The sequence below is a fragment of the Sinocyclocheilus grahami genome, unplaced genomic scaffold, assembly GCF_001515645.1.
Source record: "Sinocyclocheilus grahami isolate Dianchi unplaced genomic scaffold, SAMN03320097.WGS_v1.1 scaffold1664.1, whole genome shotgun sequence".
In the NCBI taxonomy this organism is placed as follows: Eukaryota; Metazoa; Chordata; class Actinopteri; order Cypriniformes; family Cyprinidae; genus Sinocyclocheilus; species Sinocyclocheilus grahami.
The window spans coordinates 127,884-151,741 of NW_015506843.1; the positions used below are offsets into that span (position 1 = coordinate 127,884).

A 23,858-nucleotide genomic window follows, 5' to 3' on the forward strand; every position below is an offset into this window, starting at 1 on the left:
GAGTGAGCTCTGGGGCTGGAGCCGACACTGGAGCGGGGGCTGGGGCTAACACTGGAGTGAGCTCTGGGGCTGGGGCTGACACTGGAGCGAGCTCTGGGGATGGAGCCCACACTGGAGCGAGCTCTGGGGATGGAGCCCACACTGGAGCGAGCTCTGGGGATGGAGCCCACACTGGAGCGAGCTCTGGGGATGGAGCTCACACGGGAGCGAGCTCTGGGGATGGAGCCCACACACGGGAGTGAGCTCTGGGGATGGAGCCCACACACGGGAGTGAGCTCTGGGGATGGAGCCCACACACGGGAGTGAGCTCTGGGGATGGAGCCCACACACGGGAGTGAGCTCTGGGGCTGGAGCCCCCCACACGGCGAACTTAACTCAGGAGCGGCCGGCAGGCTTGTGGGAGCCGCGGCGGGCGGACTTGACAACGGCATGGCCGGCGTTTCTAGGCTGAGGACAGAGATGGTGCTGGGAGGAGATGGGTGGTCGGAACATTTGGCCAGGTATGTGGAGGGTCCTGGCGAGGGGTGAGCTGGCGAGGCCCGGTGCTTCTCGGGAGGGCTTGGATGATGATCGCTCTGAACCTCTTCTACTTTGAGACTTACACCATTTAAATAAAGGACATGATTAACCAACTCGATCAGGGGAAAACTACGTGGGAAGATCGCAGCCAATTACGTCATCATCCAGCCCCAGCCAAAAACAGACACATAGAGCGGCGTCGAACCAGATCACCTGGTTGGAGAGCTCTAGGAACTCCTCTACTTACCTCTCCAACTCCCGACCACCCTGCCGCAGACACCAAAGCCTGTCTTCAGCTGCAGTCATCTTGTTTGGTCGGATCTTCTGTCACGTGTGTCTTGCTGGAAGCACGTGGGAGGCATGAATAAACTTTAATTGTCTTTAATGATGAAAACGCAGGGGAATAATCCAACATAGGAAAAGCACAAACACACGTAACTAACGAGTAGATCCGACAAAGGAACACAGAGCAAACAGGAACTTATATACACAGGATAATAAGGAACTCAACACAGGTGCAAGGAATCATAAAGCAATCAAACTAAACAAGAACAGGAAAAAGACCATATAAGGAAACACAGGAAGAACTACGGGGGCAAAACGGGTCCAAAAGACTGACAGTATCATTATAATATAATCAAAATAATAAATTATACAAAAAAATACTTCCCCCTCACAATAACTGTTTCTTTTAATTGAAGAGCATGCAGTTCTTGAAACTTCTCAAGTCACAAAATGAATCATAGTTGATTATTTTAATACAATATTACATAATATATCAATACTCCTAGTGTTCCTGTTAATAAAAAAGTTAGCCAATATCTAAATAAAAACAAGCCAATATGTTGGCCACCGTGGGCCCTTCAGTCAAAAAGCTTGAGAAGCACTGGATTAAACTATTAAGACGGATTTTTAACCTTTACAATTTCTATCTTTTTTTCTGTATTTTGCACGTTTTAACTTCTTTGTCTAGCTTGTACTAACTATTTCTTCTCTAATCTCTAGCGGTATTTCTCCTGCAGTGTTGTCTGTGGATGTCCTGTGAATGTCACGGAGCTTATTAACCTCCTGCTCTTTTCATCCTAATTAATCCTTGCACTAATGAACAGCATCGGCTTCAGCTTCAGGTGCTGAGCTTGTTTTGTCTCCTGAAGGAGCAGTGCAGCCATCAGGGGGACGACGCTCCTCTGCAGGAGGCCCTGGAGGAGAGTAAGGGCGAGCGAGACCCGCGGCCTTCAGAGGTGAGAGAGACACTCAACACCTGCATGATCTGCTGATCTTCAGAGCGGCTCACCGTTGATTTCCTCTCGCAGTCGGCCATGATCGATCTGGTGGATATATTCGGTCCCACGCCTGCCGCGCAGGTCAGCGACGACCCCTGGGACGCCCCGCCCACCTGCTCCGTGAACTCTGACCCCTGGGAGTCTGTCGGTCAGTGATGAGCGCTCTCAGTACTGTGAATCACAGTCCATCAGTTATAATAAGAGTTTGCGATGCCTCAACATCACTGCATATATCTTGCGGTCACAGTGCGAACACTTCTACAAATGATGATTTATTAGTATTTTGATAACCTTTTAACGTTAAACATTTTAACATTAATATTTAACATTGTTTCAGCGTTTTGATCAGTGTTCAAGCAACAACTGACATTATTTCAAACACGTTTCAACGTAGAATGTCAGTCAAGTAAAATGTACTTTAAAATGTACAACTTTCATGTATCAGTGTTTTGTTAACCCTTTAAATCTATTTAGCAATAAACATAGTTTTAATGTTTTTATCTACACTGAAACTGACATTATCTGAGATTATTTCCACCACATTTCAACGTAGACGGTTGGTCAAGTAAAATATCTAAAAATTATGTAAACTGTAAAACTAGAGAAAAAAAACTTTTTAATTAGTTTATTTAGTCTTTTTTGACTTCCCAGTCACAATTTCATCATTCATTCATGGGTTAATCAATGTTATAGATGTTGATTTGTTCTTAAAAAGTAAAAAGGTCAAAATAAACGTATCCCAAAAATGTATTGTGTTTTAAGGATTTTTAGACTTTGTATTTGAGAAGTAAGACAAAAATACTTTTTGGCAGTGCACTGATGTTTTTTTTTTTTTTTATCAAATAAACGTCTTATTTTTCATATAGATCTTGTTAAAATGTTGTTAGAAAGTTGATTCATCAATATTTTGTAAACCTTCTAAAACTATTTGCCATTAAATGTTGTTTCAACAAATTTGTATCAACATTGAAACAACAACTGACATTATTTCAACCGCATTTCGAACATTGGTCAAGTAAAATATCTTTACATTATCTTGCGGTCACAGTGTGAGCGCTTCTTTAGGTTTTTTTATTTAAATGTAAAAAATTTTAAAATTTCAACATTGATTTATTAGTGTTTCGTTAACTGGTTTAAACTATTTAGCATTAAACGTTGTTTCTGCATTGTTTAAATATTTCTATAAACATTGAAATAGCAACTGACTGATTATTTGAACCACATTTCATGGTAGAACATAAAGATATCAAAAAAATACATTTTGTTTTGGGGGGGTTTTTCGATATTTTAACTCAACTGTAAGACAAAAATATTCAAGGATTCTTTGTGCGGATGTATTTTGATTTGGTTGTTTGATTCAGCTGTAGTTAAGTCTAGTAACCCGGTGACTGATAGTCCCTGGACGGCCCGCTCTTCCTCCAGTAGCCCCGCCCACCCATGGGGAACCCACCAATCACCTCCTGACCCCTGGGATGCCCCGCCTTCAAACTCCACCTCTAACATAGATGAAAAAGCTAGATGGAGGAGCCCAGCGCGACCAGGTACAACACCTCATGTTAAAAACCAAAGTGAGATGCATTTTGATTTGTAATTGTGACTTTTTATCTCAAACTCGCGAAAACTTTTTTCTCAGAATTGCGGGTTTATATCTTGCCGTTATTATTTATTTGAAACTTGAAATTGCAAGAAGATAGGCACAATTTTTCACTTTAAATAAGTAAATATTTGTAGCGCTAGAGATCCATCTCTAGATTCTTTGCACTTCATTCCAGTGTCGAGTGTGAAGGACCCATTTACTATTCCAGAGGAGGAGGAGCTTATAGTGGAGGGGGAGGAGCCTATAGTGGAGCAGGCGGAGCCAAACCAAGTGTTCAGTCCTCGCTGTGAGAGTCCTGCAGGTCCTCATCACACCAAACCAGACCCTCTTCACAATCGTTTTCCTCTCTGAGTCAAGCTGAAGCTCATTCACATCTCTCATTTCAGATGCCGATCAGTTCGGTGAGTTGGTGGTGGGTGTTCAAGTGAATGGACGGGGGAATGACAGTCCAGAGACCTTTGACCTCTCTCGTCTTGGGCCTCCTCTGGACGCAGTGAGCCCTAGACAGTGCCGGACCCCTGAGGCGTTCCTCGGCCCCACTGCTGCCTCCCTCGTCAACCTGGACACGCTCATTCCCACCAACCCACCGGTCAAGAGCAAAAACCCCTTCCTGTCAGGTAGGAAAACACACACTCAGACACGCTTATTATTTTGGGGAATTTATATTTTTCTTAAATGCTTTTGAAGCCAAATACTTTTATTTCAAACTGAGTACTCTTAAGCACTTACATTTCCAGTGCAAAATCACTCCTTACAATTTAATTTAGACCTTAAAAGAACAATTAGCATATTTTGCAGGTCATCATGACTTGCATTTTATATATAAAAAAAAGCTTTTTGAATGTCTTTTTTTATCAGATATAATACATAATATATTTTATTTGTTTTCTTAACGTTCACCTTTTCAGCATTGAGTAAATAGTGATAAAAAGAGTTGTTTTACAAAGTTGCTTTAATGAGAAAATCTACATTTTGTCAGTATATTTTAAAGAAGAACATTTTGTTTTAAAATATATAAAAGTGAGGTGAATGCACAATAGTTATTTCTTTATTTTAGGCATTAATCTAACACAATTTAATGAGATTTATGCTTAAAACCAGTGAAAACGATTTGCCATTGGAAAAGAAGAAATAAACTCAATTTAAGATAAATAGATTATATAAAAAGTTTTAATATATCATGCAGTTCTGGTTCTCATGTATATGAAGTTTGGTATAAGTAATTTTTTTCCCTCTTTTTTTTCTCAGAGAAATGTGTTTATTCATCAAGGATGTATTAAATTGATCAAAAGTGTCAGTAAAGACATTTGTAATGTTACAAAATATTTATATTTCTCATAAATGCTGTTTTTTTTTACTTTCTATTCATCTGTGAATCCTGAAAAATTTCCACAGAAATAGTGGGCAGCACAACTGTTTTCAACATTGATAATAATCAGAAATGTTTCTTAAGCAGCAAATCAGCATATTAGAATGATTTCTGAAGATCATGTGACACTGAAGACTGGAGTAATGATGCTGAAAATTCAGCTTTGATAACAGATATAAATTACACTTTAACAGATATTCACATAGAAAACAGTTATTTTAAATTGTAATAATATTTCACAATGTTCTTACAGTATTTTTAATCAAATAAATGCAGCCTTGTTGGGCAGAAGAGTCTAATGATATTTTGTGACCCGTGCAGGTCTGAGCACACCATCTCCCACAAACCCCTTCCACTGTGAGCAGCCCAGACTGACTCTGAATCAGATGCGTCCTCACTCCACGTCGCCGCTGCCGGCTCACGCTCTGTCCTACAGCGCCTCCCTCCCTCTGCCCGTCCTGCAGCAGAAGCCCCAGACTCTGCCCTCGTCCTTCACACAGCCGCCCCACGGCCTGCTGGACCTGCCCAGCAACCTGCCGCAGCCACTGCTGCCCCTCACACCCTCCACCCGACAAACACAGCACCCCGGCCAAAGCCACAACCCCTTCCTCTGAGGAACCGCAGTTTCCTCTGAAACCATACTGAAACTGGATTGCAGCAATTCGGTTTCAGTGTGAACTGACTGAAGAGCTGATTTAAAGTCAAAAGAATGGAAAATGGAAACTGAAACTAGATTATAGTGATTTGGTTTTAGTGTAAACAGGCCGACGAGCTGATTTAAAGCCTAAAGAATGAGAAAAGGATACTAAAACTGGATAACAGCAATTTGGTTTCAGTGTGAACAGGCCGACAAGCTGATTTAAAGCCTAAAGAATGGGAAATGGAAACTGAAACTGGATTACAGCAATTTGGTTTCAGTGTAAACAGGCCGACGAACTGATTTAAAGCCTAAAGAATGAGAAAAGGATACTGAAACTGGATAACAGCCATTTGGTTTCAGTGTGAACTGACTGAAAGGCTGACTTAAAGCCAAAAGAATGAGAAATGGAGACTGAAACTAGATTATAGTGATTTGGTTAGTGTAAACAGGCCGACGAGCTGATTTAAAGCCTGAAGAATGAGAAAAGGATACTGAAACTGGATAACAGCAATTTGGTTTCAGTGTGAACAGGCCGACAAGCTGATTTAAAGCCTAAAGAATGGGAAATGGAAACTGAAACTGAATTACAGCAATTTGGTTTCAGTGTAAACAGGCCGACGAACTGATTTAAAGCCTAAAGAATGAGAAAAGGATACTGAAACTGGATAACAGCCATTTGGTTTCAGTGTGAACTGACTGAAAGGCTGACTTAAAGCCAAAAGAATGAGAAATGGAGACTGAAACTAGATTATAGTGATTTGGTTAGTGTAAACAGGCCGACGAGCTGATTTAAAGCCTGAAGAATGAGAAAAGGATACTGAAACTGGATAACAGCAATTTGGTTTCAGTGTGAACAGACTGAAGAGCTTATTTAAAGTCAAACGAATGGGAAATGGATACTGAAACTGGATTACAAAAATTTGGTTTCAGTGTGAACAGACTGAAAAGCTAATCTAAAGCCAAAATAGTGCGAAATGGAGACTGAAACTATAGTATAGTGATTTGGTTTTAGTTTGAACAGACTGAATAGTTGATTTAAAGCCTAAAGAATGGGAAATGAAGACTGGAACTGGATTATAGTGATTCAGTTTCAGTGTAAATGGACCGAAGAGCTGATCTGAAGCCTAAAGAACAATTTCAGGACTGTTTTTAGTGAAAGTACTTTTCCAGTACGACGATACACATTTAATGCTGGCTGGTTTTATTAACGTACGTGCGTTCGTTCGTCTGTATTCTGCGTGATAATAGCTCAGCCTGGATTATCACATTTATATCGAGCTTAAAGTCAACATGAAATCAAAACTGACTCTGTTTACTTTCCTAACACACAATCCTGGTGTTATTGTGCACCTATTATGTCATCAGTGCATGTTATTTCAAAAACCTTTGGTCATAATCAAAATACGATAACATGCTCTGACCCAAAAATTATTTTCCAGTTGGGGTTTTCAATCTTTTAGATGCCACGGACCCCAAAAATATAATCATCCTCATGTAAAAGAACCCTATTATAAAATTTAAAATACAGATATATATTTTCATGTTTAAAGACCCAATTTTTTACTGTAAAAATTAAATATGTATAAAATATTATTTGGAAAATAATTAGTTATCTTTCACTGTTTTGTTGTTGTTGTTTTTTTCTACTTGCTATAGTACTTTAGTTAGATATTCTTGGTTTATTTATGTATTTATTCATTTAAGTATTTTAGTTCATTTAAAATCTCAAAATCATTAAAAAAAATTATTTTAATCAAATTTTTTTGTTCAAATTTTTTTATTTTATTATTTGTAACAGTATTTTGTTTGCTTTCGGCTGCTCGTCTGTTTTCTCTTCAGGTTGTGTTTTCCGTGTCTTTTTGTCTGTGTCTGATGCTGAATATTTGATGAGGGGGCGGAGAATTCTGAAGCGGAAGGGGCGGAGTCTTCTACACCTACACCTGATTTCACATCTGGAGCTGTTTTAGAGTCAGTGAAGCTGTTTCTCTCGCATCAGATGCTGGACTTCGGACTGAGGTCGACAGACACTTGAATCAGAGTAAGTGATGTTTGTGCTCAGGTGTGAAACGGACAGGTAAATGATCGTCACTGAACCCACAATCCCCTCATTCCTCAGACTGCTCAGTGATTGGGTGTCTGATCGAGTCGTCATAGACAGGTTCAGAGGACTGTCTCTCCTGGAGAGATTGAGAGGAACCAAAGTATCTTCATCAAATCTCTCATTTCCCCTTCTCTAAATCTCTCTGGATGCAGATAATGCCCTGTGCACAGAAACAAGAAATTAGTAAAAATATTTCATATTTCATATACTTTTTTACCCAAAAAATGCAGTCAAATTGTGAAATATTATTACAGTTTTCTATGTGGATATCTGATATAGTTTTTTTCAACTGCTTGCTTCTCAAACTTTACACACAAATCCAAGAACTGCACACACAAAATGCAAAACGCCTCACGTCTCTTGCAAAATGAAGCACTGCATTCAAAACATCACAAACACATCTCAAAAGCAAACATTTGCCATAATATTAATTCCTGTTAGATTTGTGTGTGCTACATAGAGAATTGTGTGCTGTGTTTTGCAAAAAGTGTTTTATGAAATTGAAAACTGAGTCAAAGGCCGAGCATTAGTGTATGGTTTTGCAGATTTGGTGTGTGCTTCTGCTGGTTGAGTGTCAGCTTTCAGAAACTGTGTAAGCAGTTGAAAAAAAACTAAACTGTAATTTATTTCTGTGATGCGCAGCTGAATTTCCAGCATCATTCCTCCAGTCTTCAGTGTCACATGATCTTCAGAAATCATAATAATATGCTGATTTGCTGCTCAATAAACATTTCTGTTTATTATCAATGTTGAAAACAGTTGCGCTGCCCAATATTTCTGTGGAAACCATGATGCATGTTATTTTTCAGGATTCACAGATGAATAGAAAGTTCAAAAGAGCAGCATTTATTTGAAATAGAAATCTTATTTAACATTATGCGTCTTTACTCTCACTTTTGATCAGTTTTTTTGCATCCTTGCTGAATAAAAGCATCCCAAACTTTATATATCCACAAAAACATTTAATATACACAGCATTTTATCAGGATGACCCCAGATGTGCTCTGCTAAATCATCCCTGATGTGCTTTACTTCTGCTCGTGTGTCGCCTCTGGATTAATCCCCGTTTTACATCCAGCTACTTTGCTACTGCTTAAATATACAAATCTATACGTGTGTGTTTTTACAAATAGCATAAACACCTCGAAAATTACTCGGTTTATAATAAGCCATGGTAAACGTAATTTACAGCAATTTCGAGTAACTGCTGTAAAATCATGATAATGGGGTCTTCATCAAAGTTCTTTGTCAATGTATTTATTTGTTTGTTTGTTAATTCAAGTTATAGTACCAGTAGCTTTTATTAGAAACACACGAAAACAAACTCCATGTCTAAAATGGCTTTATTATTTGTTATTATTTTTATTTTTATTTTTAATAGAATATAGATTCAGTTTATTTTTATTTATTTTTTCTCGTGCAATTCGAAGTGTGCTACACACAGGTGAGTGGGCCTGTACAAGCACCTGTAGTAACACACTCTCCTCTATGCGCACTAGACACTTTTCACACACTGCTGTGTGTACATAATCCCACAAAAGACTCAGTAATATGCGTGTTTACATGCTCATGCACTACAAACCATCTTGCACTGTTCCCCAGCCGGCTGCTTGACTTACGATGTTTGTCTTTGCACATGTACGGTATTTATGTGAAGCATTCGTATAGTTTGTATATATATATTTTTTAGTTTATGTATAGGTAAACATTTAGATATAGTATATTCATAGTCAAAATCAGTCAGGCTAGTTGTGTATAGGTGTACTGTTTTACTTCATTGTTGTATGTCTGTATTTATGTAGCACCGTGGTCCTGTGAGGCACCACTGTATGTCCACAGATGTAGCGGGATGACAATAAAGCTCAACTTGAACTTGAATGTATTCATTTTATTTTATTCGTTCTCTTGAGTTCTCTTTACTTATTATTTTTACACAATACTATGTCACTTATTAATTAATTAATTAATTAATTAATTATTTGGATTTTTAACTGTTAAATATTTATTTTTATTTCTTAATTATACGTATTTTATTAGTTTTTTAATAATTTTATTTTAGATAATGTCTTAAATATTTTTTATCTATTTAAATAGCTTAGATTTAGTAACTAAAGCTATTCAGATTTGCTGAAATGATATAATAGAAATAGTAGGTGAAAAAAAAAAAAGAGAAACTTAAGTTAACTAAAGTTGAAATACTGCAATTACTCAAATTAAAACCAAAATAAATACAAATTAAGGATAAATAGAAATATTTCAGAAAGGAAAAACTAATACAAACAACAAAAAGCGCATAAGATAAATTCTAAACCTAAAATAAATTGAAACAGAAAATATAAAAATAAAAGCTAATTCAAAATATTAAATATTGTATAGTAAATATACATTATTAAAATAATATATTATTAAAATGTAGTGTAAACAAATACTATGATATAACTCACACACACACACACACACATATATATATATATATATATATATATATATATATATACAGTGGGTACGGCATCTCCCGACTGCATCTCTGGAGCTCAGTCACAGTGATCTTTGGGTTCTTCTTTACTTCTCTCATCAAGGCTCTTCTCCCCCGATAGCTCGGTTTGGCCGGACGGCCAGCTCTAGGAAGGGTTCTGGTTGTCCCAAACGTCTTCCATTTAAGGATTATGGAGGCCACTGTGCTCTTAGGAACCTTAAGTGCAGCAGAATTTTTTTTGTAACCTTGGCCAGATCTGTGCCTTGCCACAATTCTGTCTCTGAGCTCTTCAGGCAGTTCCTTTGACCTCATGATTCTCATTTGCTCTGACATGCACTGAGAGCTGTAATGTCTTATATAGACAGGTGTGTGGCTTTCCTAATCAAGTCCAATCAGTATAATCAAACACAGCTGGACTCTAATGAAGGTGTAGAACCATCTCAAGGATGATCAGAAGAAATGGACAGCACCTGAGTTAAATATATGAGTGTCACAGCAAAGGGTCTGAATACTTAGGACCATGTGATATTTCAGTTTTTCTTTTTTAATAAATCTGCAAAAATGTCAACAATTCTGTGTTTTTCTGTCAATATGGGGTGCTGTGTGTACATTAATGAAGAAAAAAAATTAACTTCAATGATTTTAGCAAATGGCTGCAATATAAAAAAGAGTGAAAAATTTAAGGGGGTCTGAATACTTTCCGTACCCACTGTATATATAAAACATAGATACTTTTAAAATAACGGATAAGGCTGAATAAATCATGCTAGAATGTTAATTTTTGGATGAAATCGTTTAGTAATAACTGAAAAAAAGTCCAGATGATTTCTACTTCTCACTTTACTGTAATTTCTGCTGTTTGTGGGTGTTTTTGGTGTGTCTGGTTGTGATTTACGCCTCTCATAATCCTGACACACACCCCTACAGATGTAGCTCCATTAGTGCTGTTGGCTTTACTCAGATGGTGGTTTTATGGCCGGTTATTCGGGAGGGATTTTTCCGTGTGCTGGTGTCCAGAGGCCAAAACCAGCTCTCCTTGAGGTTCAGAGGAACGGCAGGAATCCTGCTCTCCTCCTGGAGCGCCAGATCGCAGAGCTGCCGGGACTAAAACACAGATTCCTTAGGAGAAAACCAAATGCTGCTTTCTATAAAACACCTCCCGATGATCCGCTGATGGAGATTATGATATGGTCACATGTGAACCGAATGCGTCACTCTGCTTTAAAAATCACTGAATATTTAAAAATAAGAAAGTGCAATCATTTTGTCCTTGTATGTATTTATGTTGTTGATTTAAAGTATAGTGTGTTCATTTTTATGTTTTGTGTCTTTTAAGCTACATGTGCACATCAGGACACACTTCCTGACTGATGCTTGTGAGGATGATGATGATGATGAGGATGATGGTGTGTGTTTCAGGATGACGTCATGAGGCCTCGGAGAGTTCGACTACAGTATGAAGCTGCTGCAGCGAATCCAGCCGCAGTGAGTAATGACGCTCTGTTTTACAGAAATGAACACTCTCATTCATCAGTGATGCATTCAATTGATCAAAAGTGGCAGTAAAGACATTTATAATGTTACAGAAGGTTAATACTTTTGAACTTTCTATTCATCTGCGAATCCTGAAAAATAAAATAAGTATCAGTTTTCACAAAAATATACTATGGATAATAATCAGAAATGTTTCTTGAGCTCAAATCAGCATATTAGGATGAATTCTGAAGGATCATGTGACGCTGAAGCCTGGAGTAATGATGCTGAAAACTCAGCTTTGATCACAGGAATAAATTACACTTTTAACAGATATTCACATAGAAAACAGCTATTTTAAATTGTAATAATATTTCACATTATTTGAAATATGAAGGAAATTGAAACAGCGTGACCGTAAACATGGTCTAGTGTATTTTCCATAAGAAGCATCAGCAGGAGGGCCAGCAGTTATTTTTACATTGTTTTTTGAGGGCTGGGTTTGTTGCTTTGACCTCTGACCCCGGGTCACAGCGGGCGGAGCGGCAACAGACTGAAGAGCTGCGGTGCTACACAAACAGAGCACGACAGGAAATGAGGCGGACCAGTGAAAGCGGCTGTTGTGTTTTGGTGAAGGTGTGTGTGTGTTGGTTTAGGGTGTAACTTGAGTTTGTGTTGTAATCTGCCCTGTCTTTACTCTACAAACACAAATCTTTTGTAACTTTATAAACGTCTTCACTGTTACTTTTGATCACTTTAATGCATCATTGATGAATAAAAGTATTTATTTCTTTAAAAAAAAAAAAACACTATATCCCATATTTGCCACTAATGTGTGTGTGTGTGTTTTGTCAGATTGTGGGTTGTAAAGTGTGTCGTGTTCCTGAAGGCTCCACTGAACGTTACACCAGGTGGATCAACTCTCTGAGTCCAGAGCAAGCACGACAGGAAATGAGGCGGACCAGTGAAAGCGGCTGTTGTGTTTTGGTGAAGGTGTGTGTGTGCTGGTTTAGGGTGTAACTTGAGTTTGTGTTGTAATCTGCCCTGTCTTTACTCTACAAACACACATTTATAAATGTAGAAATCTCGTAACTTTATAAACGTCTTCACTGTTACTTTTGATCACTTTAATGCATCATTGATGAATAAAAGTATTTATTTCTTTAAAAAAAAAAAAACACACTATATCCCATATTTGCCACTAATGTGTGTGTGTGTGTTTTGTCAGATTGTGGGTTGTAAAGTGTGTCGTGTTCCTGAAGGCTCCACTGAACGTTACACCAGGTGGATCAACTCTCTGAGTCCAGAGCAGCTCCTCACACAGGTCTCACACTCATCAAAAATACATTCCTTTTCTAAATGCATGTTATTGATCTTATTGTGAAAGATGCATCAATACAAGTTTTATTTTATTTATCTACATTTGTTTTATTTGTTACAATAACTGGTGGACAAAACCTGCCTTGTTTTTATTTTATTTTAATGTTAGTTTGTTTTATTAAGTGTTTTTGTCTTATTTATTAGTTTTTATAGTTCTATTTAGTATTTAGTGTTCATCAATTTAAAATTATTTTATTTCACTTTGTTGCCTGGACAGAACATTTCTAATTTTCATTTCATTTTTTGTTTAGTTTAGTTTTCCATTTAAAACTAATATTTTATTTTGTTTCAGCTTTATTTCAATTTACAAACTTTTTTAATAGTTTCGGTTTAGTTACCAATAACTGATACCAATGCTGGACTCGATTTCATGCAGGTTTGATCAGTTTTGGAAATTCTCATGAAAATAGATTCAAAAAGGGGGGAGACATTTATGAAAACATTAAGGAAAGTTACTTTTTTTTTTCTTGTGCGCTTTATTAAGGAAGTGAAGGAAGTGGATCTGAAGTGTGTGTGTGTGTCTCATTCATGACAGTCTGTTTGATCTCTGTATTGAGTGTGTGTGTGTTGGCAGGATGTGTGTGTGAGTGTGTGTGTGTGTGTGAGGAAAGGCGAGGCGTGTTGTGTTTTGAGGGGTCGCGTGCCACACGGTTAGCGGGTCGCCACAGAAACAGGATGTGTACCTGAAGACCGATATTTCCACGGAAACAATGCGTGAGCGTAGAGCGTCACACGTGCTGGCGGGAAACGGATCCCGAGGGTCGTGAGGTCAGACCGATGTGTGGAACTTTCCCAAAACATCCTCAAAACACTCCAATTAACATCCCAAACAGCGGGTCGCCACAGAAACAGGATGTGTACCTGAAGACCGATATTTCCACGGAAACAATGCGTGAGCGTAGAGCGTCACACGTGCTGGTGGGAAACGGATCCTGAGGGTCGTGAGGTCAGACCGATGTGTGGAACTTTCCCAAAACATCCTCAAAACACTCCAATTAACATCCCAAACAGAGAAAGTACAAGTGCTGTTTTACACGGCAACATCAAATTCTAATAACACCCTAGCAACAATTTAGAACACTGCAGCAGTGCCCTAGCAACCATTTAGAATACTGTAGCACTGCCTGGCAATGCCCTAGCAACCATTTAGAATACTGTAGCACTGCCCGGCAGTACCCTAGCAACCATTTAGAATACTGTAGCACTGCCTGGCAATGCCCTAGCAACCATTTAGAACATTGCAGCACTGCCCGGCAGTGCCCTAGCAACCATTTAGAATACTACAGCACTGCCTGGCAGTGCCCTAGCAACTACCTAGCAACCATTTAGAACACTGCAGCACTGCTTGGCAGTGCCCTAGCAACCATTTAGAATACTGCAGCACTGCCTGGCAATGCCCTAGCAACTGCCTAGCAACCATTTAGAGCACTAACCTTATTAAACACTTTGTAATATGCTAACAAACACTCAAAACACCTTAGCAAATGCATAGCAACAGCCTGACAACCACTGAGAACACCAAAGCACTGCCCTGCAATGTTGTATCAAGCTCTTAGCAACCACTCAGAACATCCTAACAACGCTCTATCCTGAATACTATAGTAACCACCTAATAATACTGCACCCTAACAACCAATTACAACATCCTAGCAATGCCATAAGGACTGCTCCCAGCACCCTAGCAACTACCTAGCAGTAGCATAACAACCTACATGGAATTGCATAGAAATGGCCTACCAATCTGGCATACATCTATAGAAATGTCATAGCAGCTGCCTAGCAACCACCCAGAACTTCCTAGCAACATCGTAGGGACTACTAACAGCACCATAGCAACCACTGTGAAAAACACTGTAACTTTATAACACCTTTGCAACACTCAAGCAACCACCACACACAACCAGAACACCATGATGCCACTCTGCAATGCCCTAGCAGCTGCATAGCAACCGCTCAAAACATCCTAGTAATGTGACTCCTCACAGCACCATAGAAACCATAGTAACATGCTAAGAACACCTTAACAACATTAAAAAACAACCTAACAAAGCCCCAGCAACCATCCAAAACACCCTCTTAACTGTCTAAGAGCCACGCAGAATATCCTAGCAATACCCTGCTCACAGCGCCCTAGCAACTGCATAGTAACCACTCAGAACATCTTAGCAACACCTTAGGGATTGCATGCAGCAACAAGCAACCATTCTGAAAACCATAGTAATAACAACACTAGCACACTCCGAACACCTTAGCAACTGCATAGCAACAACCTGGCGCACACCATGGCAGCATGTTTAAATGGATAAATGCTCGTTTTTCCTTCATGAAAATCTGTTTTGAATGATGGTTTTCTGCTGTGAGTTTCTCCTCCGCATGTTCTTGTTCACTGAGAAGGGAGTCGTGTTTCTCTTGGGTGTGTTTGCACATTCCAGACGAGGTTATCCAGTGAAACACACACACACACACACGCACACAGTGTCCAGCGGGCAACATCTCCGCTACGACACACTCGCACCAGCTCAGTGTCAGAGTCTGAACACGGACAGACTCACACACACGACCTTTGACACAGGACTAGTAAGAACAGCAGGTTTTAGTGTGTTCTAACCTATTGATGTGATTTTGACCTTCATTAAAGGGTTAGTTCACCCAAAAATGAAAATTCTGTCATTAATTACTCACCCTCATGTCGTTCCAAACCCATCTTCGGAACACAAATTAAGATATTTTTGATGAAATCCGAGAGCTCTCTGACCCTCCCATAGACAGCAAGGGTCCTACCACGATCAAGGCACAGAAACGTAGTAAGGACATCATTAAAATAATCCATGTGACATCAGGGGTTCAACCCTAATTTTACGAAGCTACAAGAATAATTTTTGTGCACAAAAAACAAATATAACAACTTTATTCAACAATTCTTCTCCCCCCGAGTCACTCTCTGCCACCATTATCGAGAGTACCACGACGCATGCGCATTGCTTTCCTCTGCACTAAACAATGCACAGCGCATGCGTGATCTACGTCAGCAGGACCACGCACAAGAGTTGTTTTCAGGCAGAGGTACTCTCGATAATAGCGGAAGACGTGATTTGGAGAAGAATTGTTGAATAAAGTCGTTATTTTAATTTTTTTTGCGCACAAAAACTATTCTCATAACTTCATAAAATTACGGTTGAACCACTGATGTCACGTGGACTATTTTGTCGATGTTCTTGGTACCTTTCTGGACCTTGAACTTAGAAATACCTTTGCTCTTTATGGAGGGTCAGAGAGCTCTTGGATTTCAACAAAAAATATCTTAATTTGTGTTCCGAAGATGAACGGAGGTCTTACAGGATTTGGAAAGAACTGAGGGAGAGTAATTAACGACAGAAGTGTTTCTATCTTCTTTTTATTCAGCTACAGCGATAGCTGGTTGCCCTTAGGGATGGGCATATCAATCCTGAAGTATCGATATATCGATACTGATGTGAGTATCGAAAGTATTGATACTCAAATTAAAAATATTGATACTAAGGTGCGTTTTATTTACCAGTGATTTAGTTTATTTAACAAAAAAATTAAAGCGTACAATATGCATTAAATTGGATGAATAACCTATGTTAGCGAGTAATTGTGTAAGATGGAACTACTTTCCTGCTCATCTGAACACACGCAAATTTTGCAAGACAGAACCAATCAATCACAGAGAGCGTTTACTCACTGACAGTGCATTCAATCTATCTTTCGGGAACGACAGTACAAAACAATGCTTATCAGAGGACAGAAAAAAAAAACGTATATGTTTGAGTTATTTCACGATTACAACAAATACGATAAACAAATTGAAATTGTCGCCTACATAGTTTGTGCAAATACATTCATTTATATTGAATATTAAAAGTTCATATTGGTCATGTTCTATTCTGTAATGTTAATATAAATCATACACTGTCAGAATAGCCCGTCACTGGCAGTCCCTTATGAAAATCAACCATGGTTTTACTAAAGTGACCGTAGTTCAACTATAGTATTTGTAGATTTCCATGGTTACATTTCATATTTTAGCCATGTGTAAACAAAAAAACCTAATATGTTGCAATTAAGGCGTATTGAATGTTAAAATGCATTTCAAATATAAAGATAAGTGGGTATCATTACCCATTTTACTCTTAGTAATGTAATAAGTGAATAAATGTCATAATTGAAAAGTTCAGTTGTGAAGTATTGTATCGATATCGACGATACTGGCCTTCAAAAGTATCGTATCGAAATAAAACAAGTGGTATCACCCATATTAGGGATTTCCTGGAACGTCATCAGTTCTGTTACCTCCGTAATGAAACCGACACTGCATTGCCTATGTGCTTTTTTGGTAAAAATAGGCAAGATAATACTTCTCTCTAAAGAAACAGGGGTTTTTTGGTCTCTCAGTGGATGCATATTAGTTAGAGTTATCGTCATTTATATAATTATCGCAATAAATAGCTAAATATCATGATGTATTTTTAAGTCCATGTCTCCCATCCCTAAGTGCACACAGATCCCAGTGCTCTAGTTAGTTTATTTGCCCTGAAACACATCACTGATTTAATCTATTTTGTCATCATTGAAATATTCCTGCCTTTCCTCCCTCCACTCCGTCTTTCATTCTTTCTCTTTGTGTGTGTGTGTGTGTGTGTGTTCAATGTCATGAGCGTCTAGCTCTCCCTGATCTTTAACTCTCGGTCTGAACACACGCGGCCAAAGTAAATTGTGTGTGTGATTAGAGAGTGTTGAGAACATGTTAATGGTTATTATCTGCCAGACGCTGTGTGACAGGATCGGTCTGTTCTCAGACTGGAAGCTGTAATGCTGCAAAACAATCACAGACAGTCAGAACATATTTGATGTTTAATGTTCAGTGATTTTGGACCAATGATAATTTGCTTTGGGCGGAGCTACTAAACACATCAGTGAGAAATGGAGACCAAACATCCTGATTGGTGGACAAAAACTCAGATTTTAAATGCATTTATAAGTTTTGATGGTATTATTTGTTGTTTCATCATGCGTGTTTACATTAACCAATGCAACAAATCCTGTCGCTTGCAGTAAAGAAACTGCTAATGTGTTGTTTTTGTCATAAATAGCCCATAGTGAAATCGTATTGGTCCAAAATCACACTCCACATAAATGAATATGAATACGAATATGATCTGATTGGCTCTGATTCTTTAAGCATTTTGCCTTTATGAGGATAGTAAAATTAACTGATGCTAAATGCCTGCTTACACTAGCGTTCAGATGATTTAGTTCTGTTTTTGTTTTTTTAAATCTCTTCTGCTCACTAAAGCTGCATTTATTTTATCAAAATTGCAGTAAAAATCTGAAGAAAAAAAAATATTATTATGTGAATATCTGTTAACATTCATTGGTGTGATGCACTGCTGAATTTCCAGCATCATTACTCCAGTCTTCAGTGTCACGTGATGCTTCAGAAATCATTCTAATATGCTGATTTGCTTCTCAAATTTCAAACAAACATTTCTGATTATTATCAATGTTGTAAACAGCTGTGCTGCCCAATATTTCTGTGGCAACTGTGATGCATTTTATTTTTCAGGATTCACAGATGAATAGGAAGTTCAAACGAACAGACTTTATTTGAAATAGAAATATTTTGTAACATTATAAATGTCTGTACTGTCACTTTTCATCAGTCTTTAATGAATAAAGTATTGACTTCTGTCCTAAATCAGGTGTACACGTCGCACGGGCCGACGGTCATCATGCCCACCTGGTTCTGTTCTCGTGACTGGTTTGAGAAAGTGGGTCCGTTTAACGAGGGAGGAAAGGTGAGGCTCTTCTGATGCTAAATTACACATGCATCTCTTGATCAGCCTTTCGTCTGAACTGATTCTCTATCAGGGCGTTCCTGAGGATCTGCTCTTCTTCTACCAGAGTCTTCGTCGCGGAGGTCACGCGATCCGAGTGGATGAGTGTTTGCTGGTTTATCGCTATCATGAACACGCAGCTACTCATTCAGTGCTGGAGTGAGTCTGTTTACAGTCCCTACTGCAACATAGTGCTGTCAGTCAAAGAAACACAGGCATGCCAGATATTTCCAGAGAAACACTGCACGTGAATAGAGTTTAATACAGTTAAAACAGTTTATCGGTGTGTTTTTGTTTTCTTTCTCATGGGACTTAATTATTATAAATTATTCTTAACATACCGAAGGGACTTAAAATACATAACTAAAAATAATGAATTAAAATAATTACAAATGAATGAATAAATAACATTATTAATATAAATGATTGAAAATACTGAAGGGACCTAAAATACTAAAATAAATAAATACAAATAATATTTAGTATTATTTTTAATTAGTTAACACACTGAAGAGACTTAAAAAAATAAAAAAATAGCTCAATATAATCAGAATAATAACAATAAATTAATAAATAAAGTTATGTATTGTTAGTATTTAAAATACTGAAAGGACTACTAAAATAAATAAATAATTAATTAAAATAATTACAAATTAATGAATAAATAACATTAAGATTATTTTAAATACTGAAGGGACTTAAAATACTAAAATAAGTATAAACAAACTAGCAAACATACAAACAAATAAATACATAAATAATATTTAGTATTATTTTTTTAATTAGTTAACCCTTAAGGGACTTAAAAATAAACAAATAGCTAAATATAATCAAAATAATTACAATAATGAATAAATAAAGTTATGTATTATTTGTATGATTTAGTATTTATTTTAAATATATATGTATTTAAATACTGAATTTATGTATTTAAAATACTGAAGGGACTTTAAATACTAAAATAAACAAATAAATAATTAAGCATTATAAATTATATATAATCTAAATATAATAATAATAATAATAACAACTATTATTATTATTATCAATAGTAGTTAAGTTAATATACTGAAGGTATTTAAAAATATGAATGAAATATTATTATTATTAATATAATAATAATAGAGCTATAATACTGAAGGGTCTTTTAAAATATAAAATAAAAATTATTAAATATTAAAAACTAGTAGTTTAATTAATAATAATAATAACAACTATTATTATTATTATTATCAATAGTAGTTAAGTTAATATACTGAAGGTATTTAAAAATATGAATGAAATATTATTATTATTAATATAATAATAATAGAGCTATAATACTGAAGGGTCTTTTAAAATATAAAATATAAAATTATTATTATTAAATATTAAAAACTAGTAGTTTAATTAATAATTAAAATGTATTTTATTATGACTGTCAATCATTGAAAAATGATTTTCCAGACATGCAATGAAAGCACGTGTTTTATAATCCCGCGTGACACATTCAGCTTGAATGTTGTTTTTGTTAACAGTTTATCAGTGGGAAAAATATTTCAAGATCCTCATATTCTCACGGGTCTTTGTGTGTGTGTGTGCGTGTGCGTGTGCGTGTGTGTGTGTGTCTCTCTCTCTCTCTCTCTCTCTGTGTGTGTGTGTGTGTGTTATCTGTCTCTGTCTGGAATGAGTGGCATCCTGTGACTCAGGGATTCCGCTTATTTTCTCTCGGTGGGTCCAGCGGGCCGCAGCTGTCTGTCAGTCTCGTTCTGTGTGTGTGCTGAGTGCTGATTGATGGATTTCAGATGGTTTTATAATGCTGCAGGGTGAGGGATGTGCGCAGAGGAAGCTCAGTGCTCTTGAAATAACCCAAAGCAGCATGTTTCCACCTGAAGCGCTTCTGCTTCCTTCACTGTCGCTGCAGTGTGTGAGTGATGTGAGAGACTTCATTAACCCTCTCCTGTCCTCTGCTCTCAGAGAGACCATCTGGAGTCTCCGCGTCCACTTCCTGCAGGAGCGAGTGCTCAGCCAATGGGAATCTTTCACCGTATGGAACGCTGGGAAACAGGGCCGCAGACTCTACCGCAGCTTGAGTCCAACCAATCAGAAGAAGGTACCGGATCCAAACACTGAACCGCTGGACACTTCCTCGTCTTTATAAGCGATAATATCAGGAAATACAGAACACACTTTAAAATACTAAAATAATAATTAATTAAAAATAATTTAAATAAATTTAAAATCATCATCATCATGATCACACTTATTATTAATTAGTTAGGAACAGTGTTTGGGGTAACGCATTACAAGTAGCGCGAGTTACGTAATCACATTATTTTTTTCAATTAACTAGTAAAGAAACGCATTACTTTTTTTCAAGACGTGAGGTTTAATCATTACACTTTTTGGTGTGAAGGCTTTTATATTTGCTATAAATAGAACTTCTTATATTAAAAACAATCAAGCCCTGCTTCTATTTAAAAAGTAACGCAAAAGTAATGTAACACATTACTTTCCATAAAAAGTAACTAAGTAACGTAATTAGTTACTTTTTATGGAAAGTAACGCAATATTGTAATGCATTTTCTTTTAAAAGTAACTTTCCCCAACACTGGTTAGGAATTTAAAAACACTAACATTTTTAAATAAAATTTGTGTTAATAATATGAATAACATATATTATTATATAAGGGACTTGTAATCAGAAGAAGATAACCGCTCAAAACATAACCATTAGATGTTTCCTTCCTACAGTAATATAAGGAAATGCAAAATGGATTTTAAAATACACAGATATATATATTTTTTATATTATTAATAATAATAATTATAATGTTATTATTTTATTACCAAGTACTTAAAAGTTCTAAAGGGATTTAAAAAAATACTACAATAAATTAAATAATAACAATTAAAAATCTAAAATTATCTAAATAAATGATTAATTATTATTTGTATTAGTATTACTTAAAATACCGGACCTAAATACCGGATGAAGTAAATAAATAATAATTATTATTATTATTTAAAACACTAAAGGGGCTTAAAAATACTAAAATAAATAAATAATCATATTTAAATTAGAGTTTACATTTGTGGTAATAATGTGGTAATTGTTGTTATTATTAATTTATAAATATTAAGACAAAATTTAATTCTAGTAATCCATTAGAAACTGCCCTTAGCAACCAGCCAGAACACCACAGCACTGCAATAATGAATTCATATTCAATAGTTAGTTAATTCATGTTTAATAATTCAGGAAATGAAGAGGTTGTGTTGTTCTTTATTGTGTTTGTGATCGCAGGTGAAAGCGTTCTGTGACGTAGATGAGAACAAAATTCAGAAAGGCTTTTACACGTACGAGGAGTCGAAGGTGAGTCGCTTCAATTCATTACAATCACTTTATGATCAAACACTCACTTTAATGCAGAATTATAGTGGTTATATATGCTTTAAAGCAGGAGCATAATCATAGTTTCAGCTGGGAACATTTTCATGGGAACATGGTTGATGTAAATGCAGAATCGTGATTAGTTATGCATATTTAACGTTAGTAATGAATCCGTGTTTATGCTCAGACACAGATTAGCCGTCAGCTGTTTGCAGAAGTACATGCGCTGACTTATTAATGTCCTGGAAAATCCATCATTAGCCACATTAGTGTAGGAAAGCACACGGCGCAGCAGCCAAAACTGCCGCAATCACCACAGGAACAGTCACTTCCTGCAGAAGAGCGGTTATCTGAAGATGAAGAGATGAACCCACACTCACTTGAGCTTATTAATAACCAATTATTAAACAGTGAAACGCTGATATTGTGGTTAAACACTCACTCGTTTTCTGTGTTTCTCTCAGGAACGGCCCAAACCCAGGATTCCTGTGCTGCACTTCACAAACGCATCGCCGCCGTTCATCGTGTGTGTGAAGCTGGTGAGTGTGTGTGTGTGTGTGTGTGTGTGTGTGTGTCTCAGGTGATGGAGCATGTGCTGTAGGTGTGTGTGTGTGTGTGTATCTGTCTGTGTGTGTGTGTCTCAGGTGATGGAGCGTGTGAGTGTGAGTGAGCGAGGGAGGGAGTGTGTGTGTGTGTGTGTGTGTGTGTGTGTGTCTCAGGTGATGGAGCATGTGCTGTAGGTGTGTGTGTGTGTGTGTATCTGTCTGTGTGTGTGTGTCTCAGGTGATGGAGCGTGTGAGTGTGAGTGAGCGAGGGAGGGAGTGTGTGTGTGTGTGTGTGTGTGTGTGTGTGTCTCAGGTGATGGAGCATGTGCTGTAGGTGTGTGTGTGTGTGTGTATCTGTCTGTGTGTGTGTGTCTCAGGTGATGGAGCGTGTGAGTGTGAGTGAGCGAGGGAGGGAGTGTGTGTGTGTGTGTGTGTGTGTGTGTGTGTCTCAGGTGATGGAGCATGTGCTGTAGGTGTGTGTGTGTGTGTGTATCTGTCTGTGTGTGTGTGTCTCAGGTGATGGAGCGTGTGAGTGTGAGTGAGCGAGGGAGGGAGTGTGTGTGTGTGTGTGTGTGTGTGTGTGTGTCTCAGGTGATGGAGCATGTGCTGTAGGTGTGTGTGTGTGTGTGTATCTGTCTGTGTGTGTGTGTCTCAGGTGATGGAGCGTGTGAGTGTGAGTGAGCGAGGGAGGGAGTGTGTGTGTGTGTGTGTGTGTGTGTGTGTGTCTCAGGTGATGGAGCATGTGCTGTAGGTGTGTGTGTGTGTGTGTATCTGTCTGTGTGTGTGTGTCTCAGGTGATGGAGCGTGTGAGTGTGAGTGAGCGAGGGAGGGAGTGTGTGTGTGTGTGTGTGTGTGTGTGTGTGTCTCAGGTGATGGAGCATGTGCTGTAGGTGTGTGTGTGTGTGTGTATCTGTCTGTGTGTGTGTGTCTCAGGTGATGGAGCGTGTGAGTGTGAGTGAGCGAGGGAGGGAGTGTGTGTGTGTGTGTGTGTGTGTGTGTGTGTCTCAGGTGATGGAGCATGTGCTGTAGGTGTGTGTGTGTGTGTGTGTGTGTGTCTGTGTGTGTGTGTGAGTGAGTGAGTGTGTGTGTGTCTCAGGTGATGGAGCATGTGCTGTAGGTGTGTGTGTGTGTGTGTATCTGTCTGTGTGTGTGTGTCTCAGGTGATGGAGCGTGTGAGTGTGAGTGAGCGAGTGAGTGAGTGTGTGTGTGTGTGTGTGTGTGTGTGTGTGTGTGTGTGGGTGTGC

General features: G+C 37.9%; 3 protein-coding genes across 3 annotated transcripts in view; all 3 read left to right on the plus strand.

Annotated features, from left to right (window-relative positions):
* LOC107571870 (epsin-3-like) overlaps nucleotides 1-1,583 on the plus strand; it is a 22,333-nt gene extending 20,750 nt beyond the window's left edge. The window contains exon 9 of the mRNA XM_016258254.1: nucleotides 1,525-1,583. Coding sequence (XP_016113740.1) covers nucleotides 1,525-1,583 — 59 coding nt within the window. The remainder of the gene's footprint in view (nucleotides 1-1,524) is intronic.
* LOC107571871 (epsin-3-like) lies at nucleotides 1,584-5,981 on the plus strand (the record flags this gene model as incomplete). The annotated part of the gene is made up of 6 exons (XM_016258255.1): nucleotides 1,584-1,760; nucleotides 1,833-1,950; nucleotides 3,164-3,343; nucleotides 3,575-3,700; nucleotides 3,786-4,016; nucleotides 5,090-5,981. Coding segments are annotated over 6 exons (1,125 nt in total), but the record flags the coding sequence as incomplete, so codon positions are not given.
* A 5,302-nt stretch (nucleotides 5,982-11,283) lies between these two features.
* b3gntl1 (UDP-GlcNAc:betaGal beta-1,3-N-acetylglucosaminyltransferase-like 1) overlaps nucleotides 11,284-23,858 on the plus strand; it is a 13,930-nt gene continuing 1,355 nt past the window's right edge. Inside the window, exons 1-8 of the mRNA XM_016258259.1 lie at nucleotides 11,284-11,470; nucleotides 12,314-12,369; nucleotides 12,743-12,782; nucleotides 18,562-18,657; nucleotides 18,731-18,855; nucleotides 20,653-20,788; nucleotides 21,983-22,051; nucleotides 22,534-22,608. Of these exons, the coding sequence (XP_016113745.1) occupies nucleotides 11,414-11,470; nucleotides 12,314-12,369; nucleotides 12,743-12,782; nucleotides 18,562-18,657; nucleotides 18,731-18,855; nucleotides 20,653-20,788; nucleotides 21,983-22,051; nucleotides 22,534-22,608 (654 nt within the window). The 5' untranslated portion in view covers nucleotides 11,284-11,413. The remainder of the gene's footprint in view (nucleotides 11,471-12,313; nucleotides 12,370-12,742; nucleotides 12,783-18,561; nucleotides 18,658-18,730; nucleotides 18,856-20,652; nucleotides 20,789-21,982; nucleotides 22,052-22,533; nucleotides 22,609-23,858) is intronic.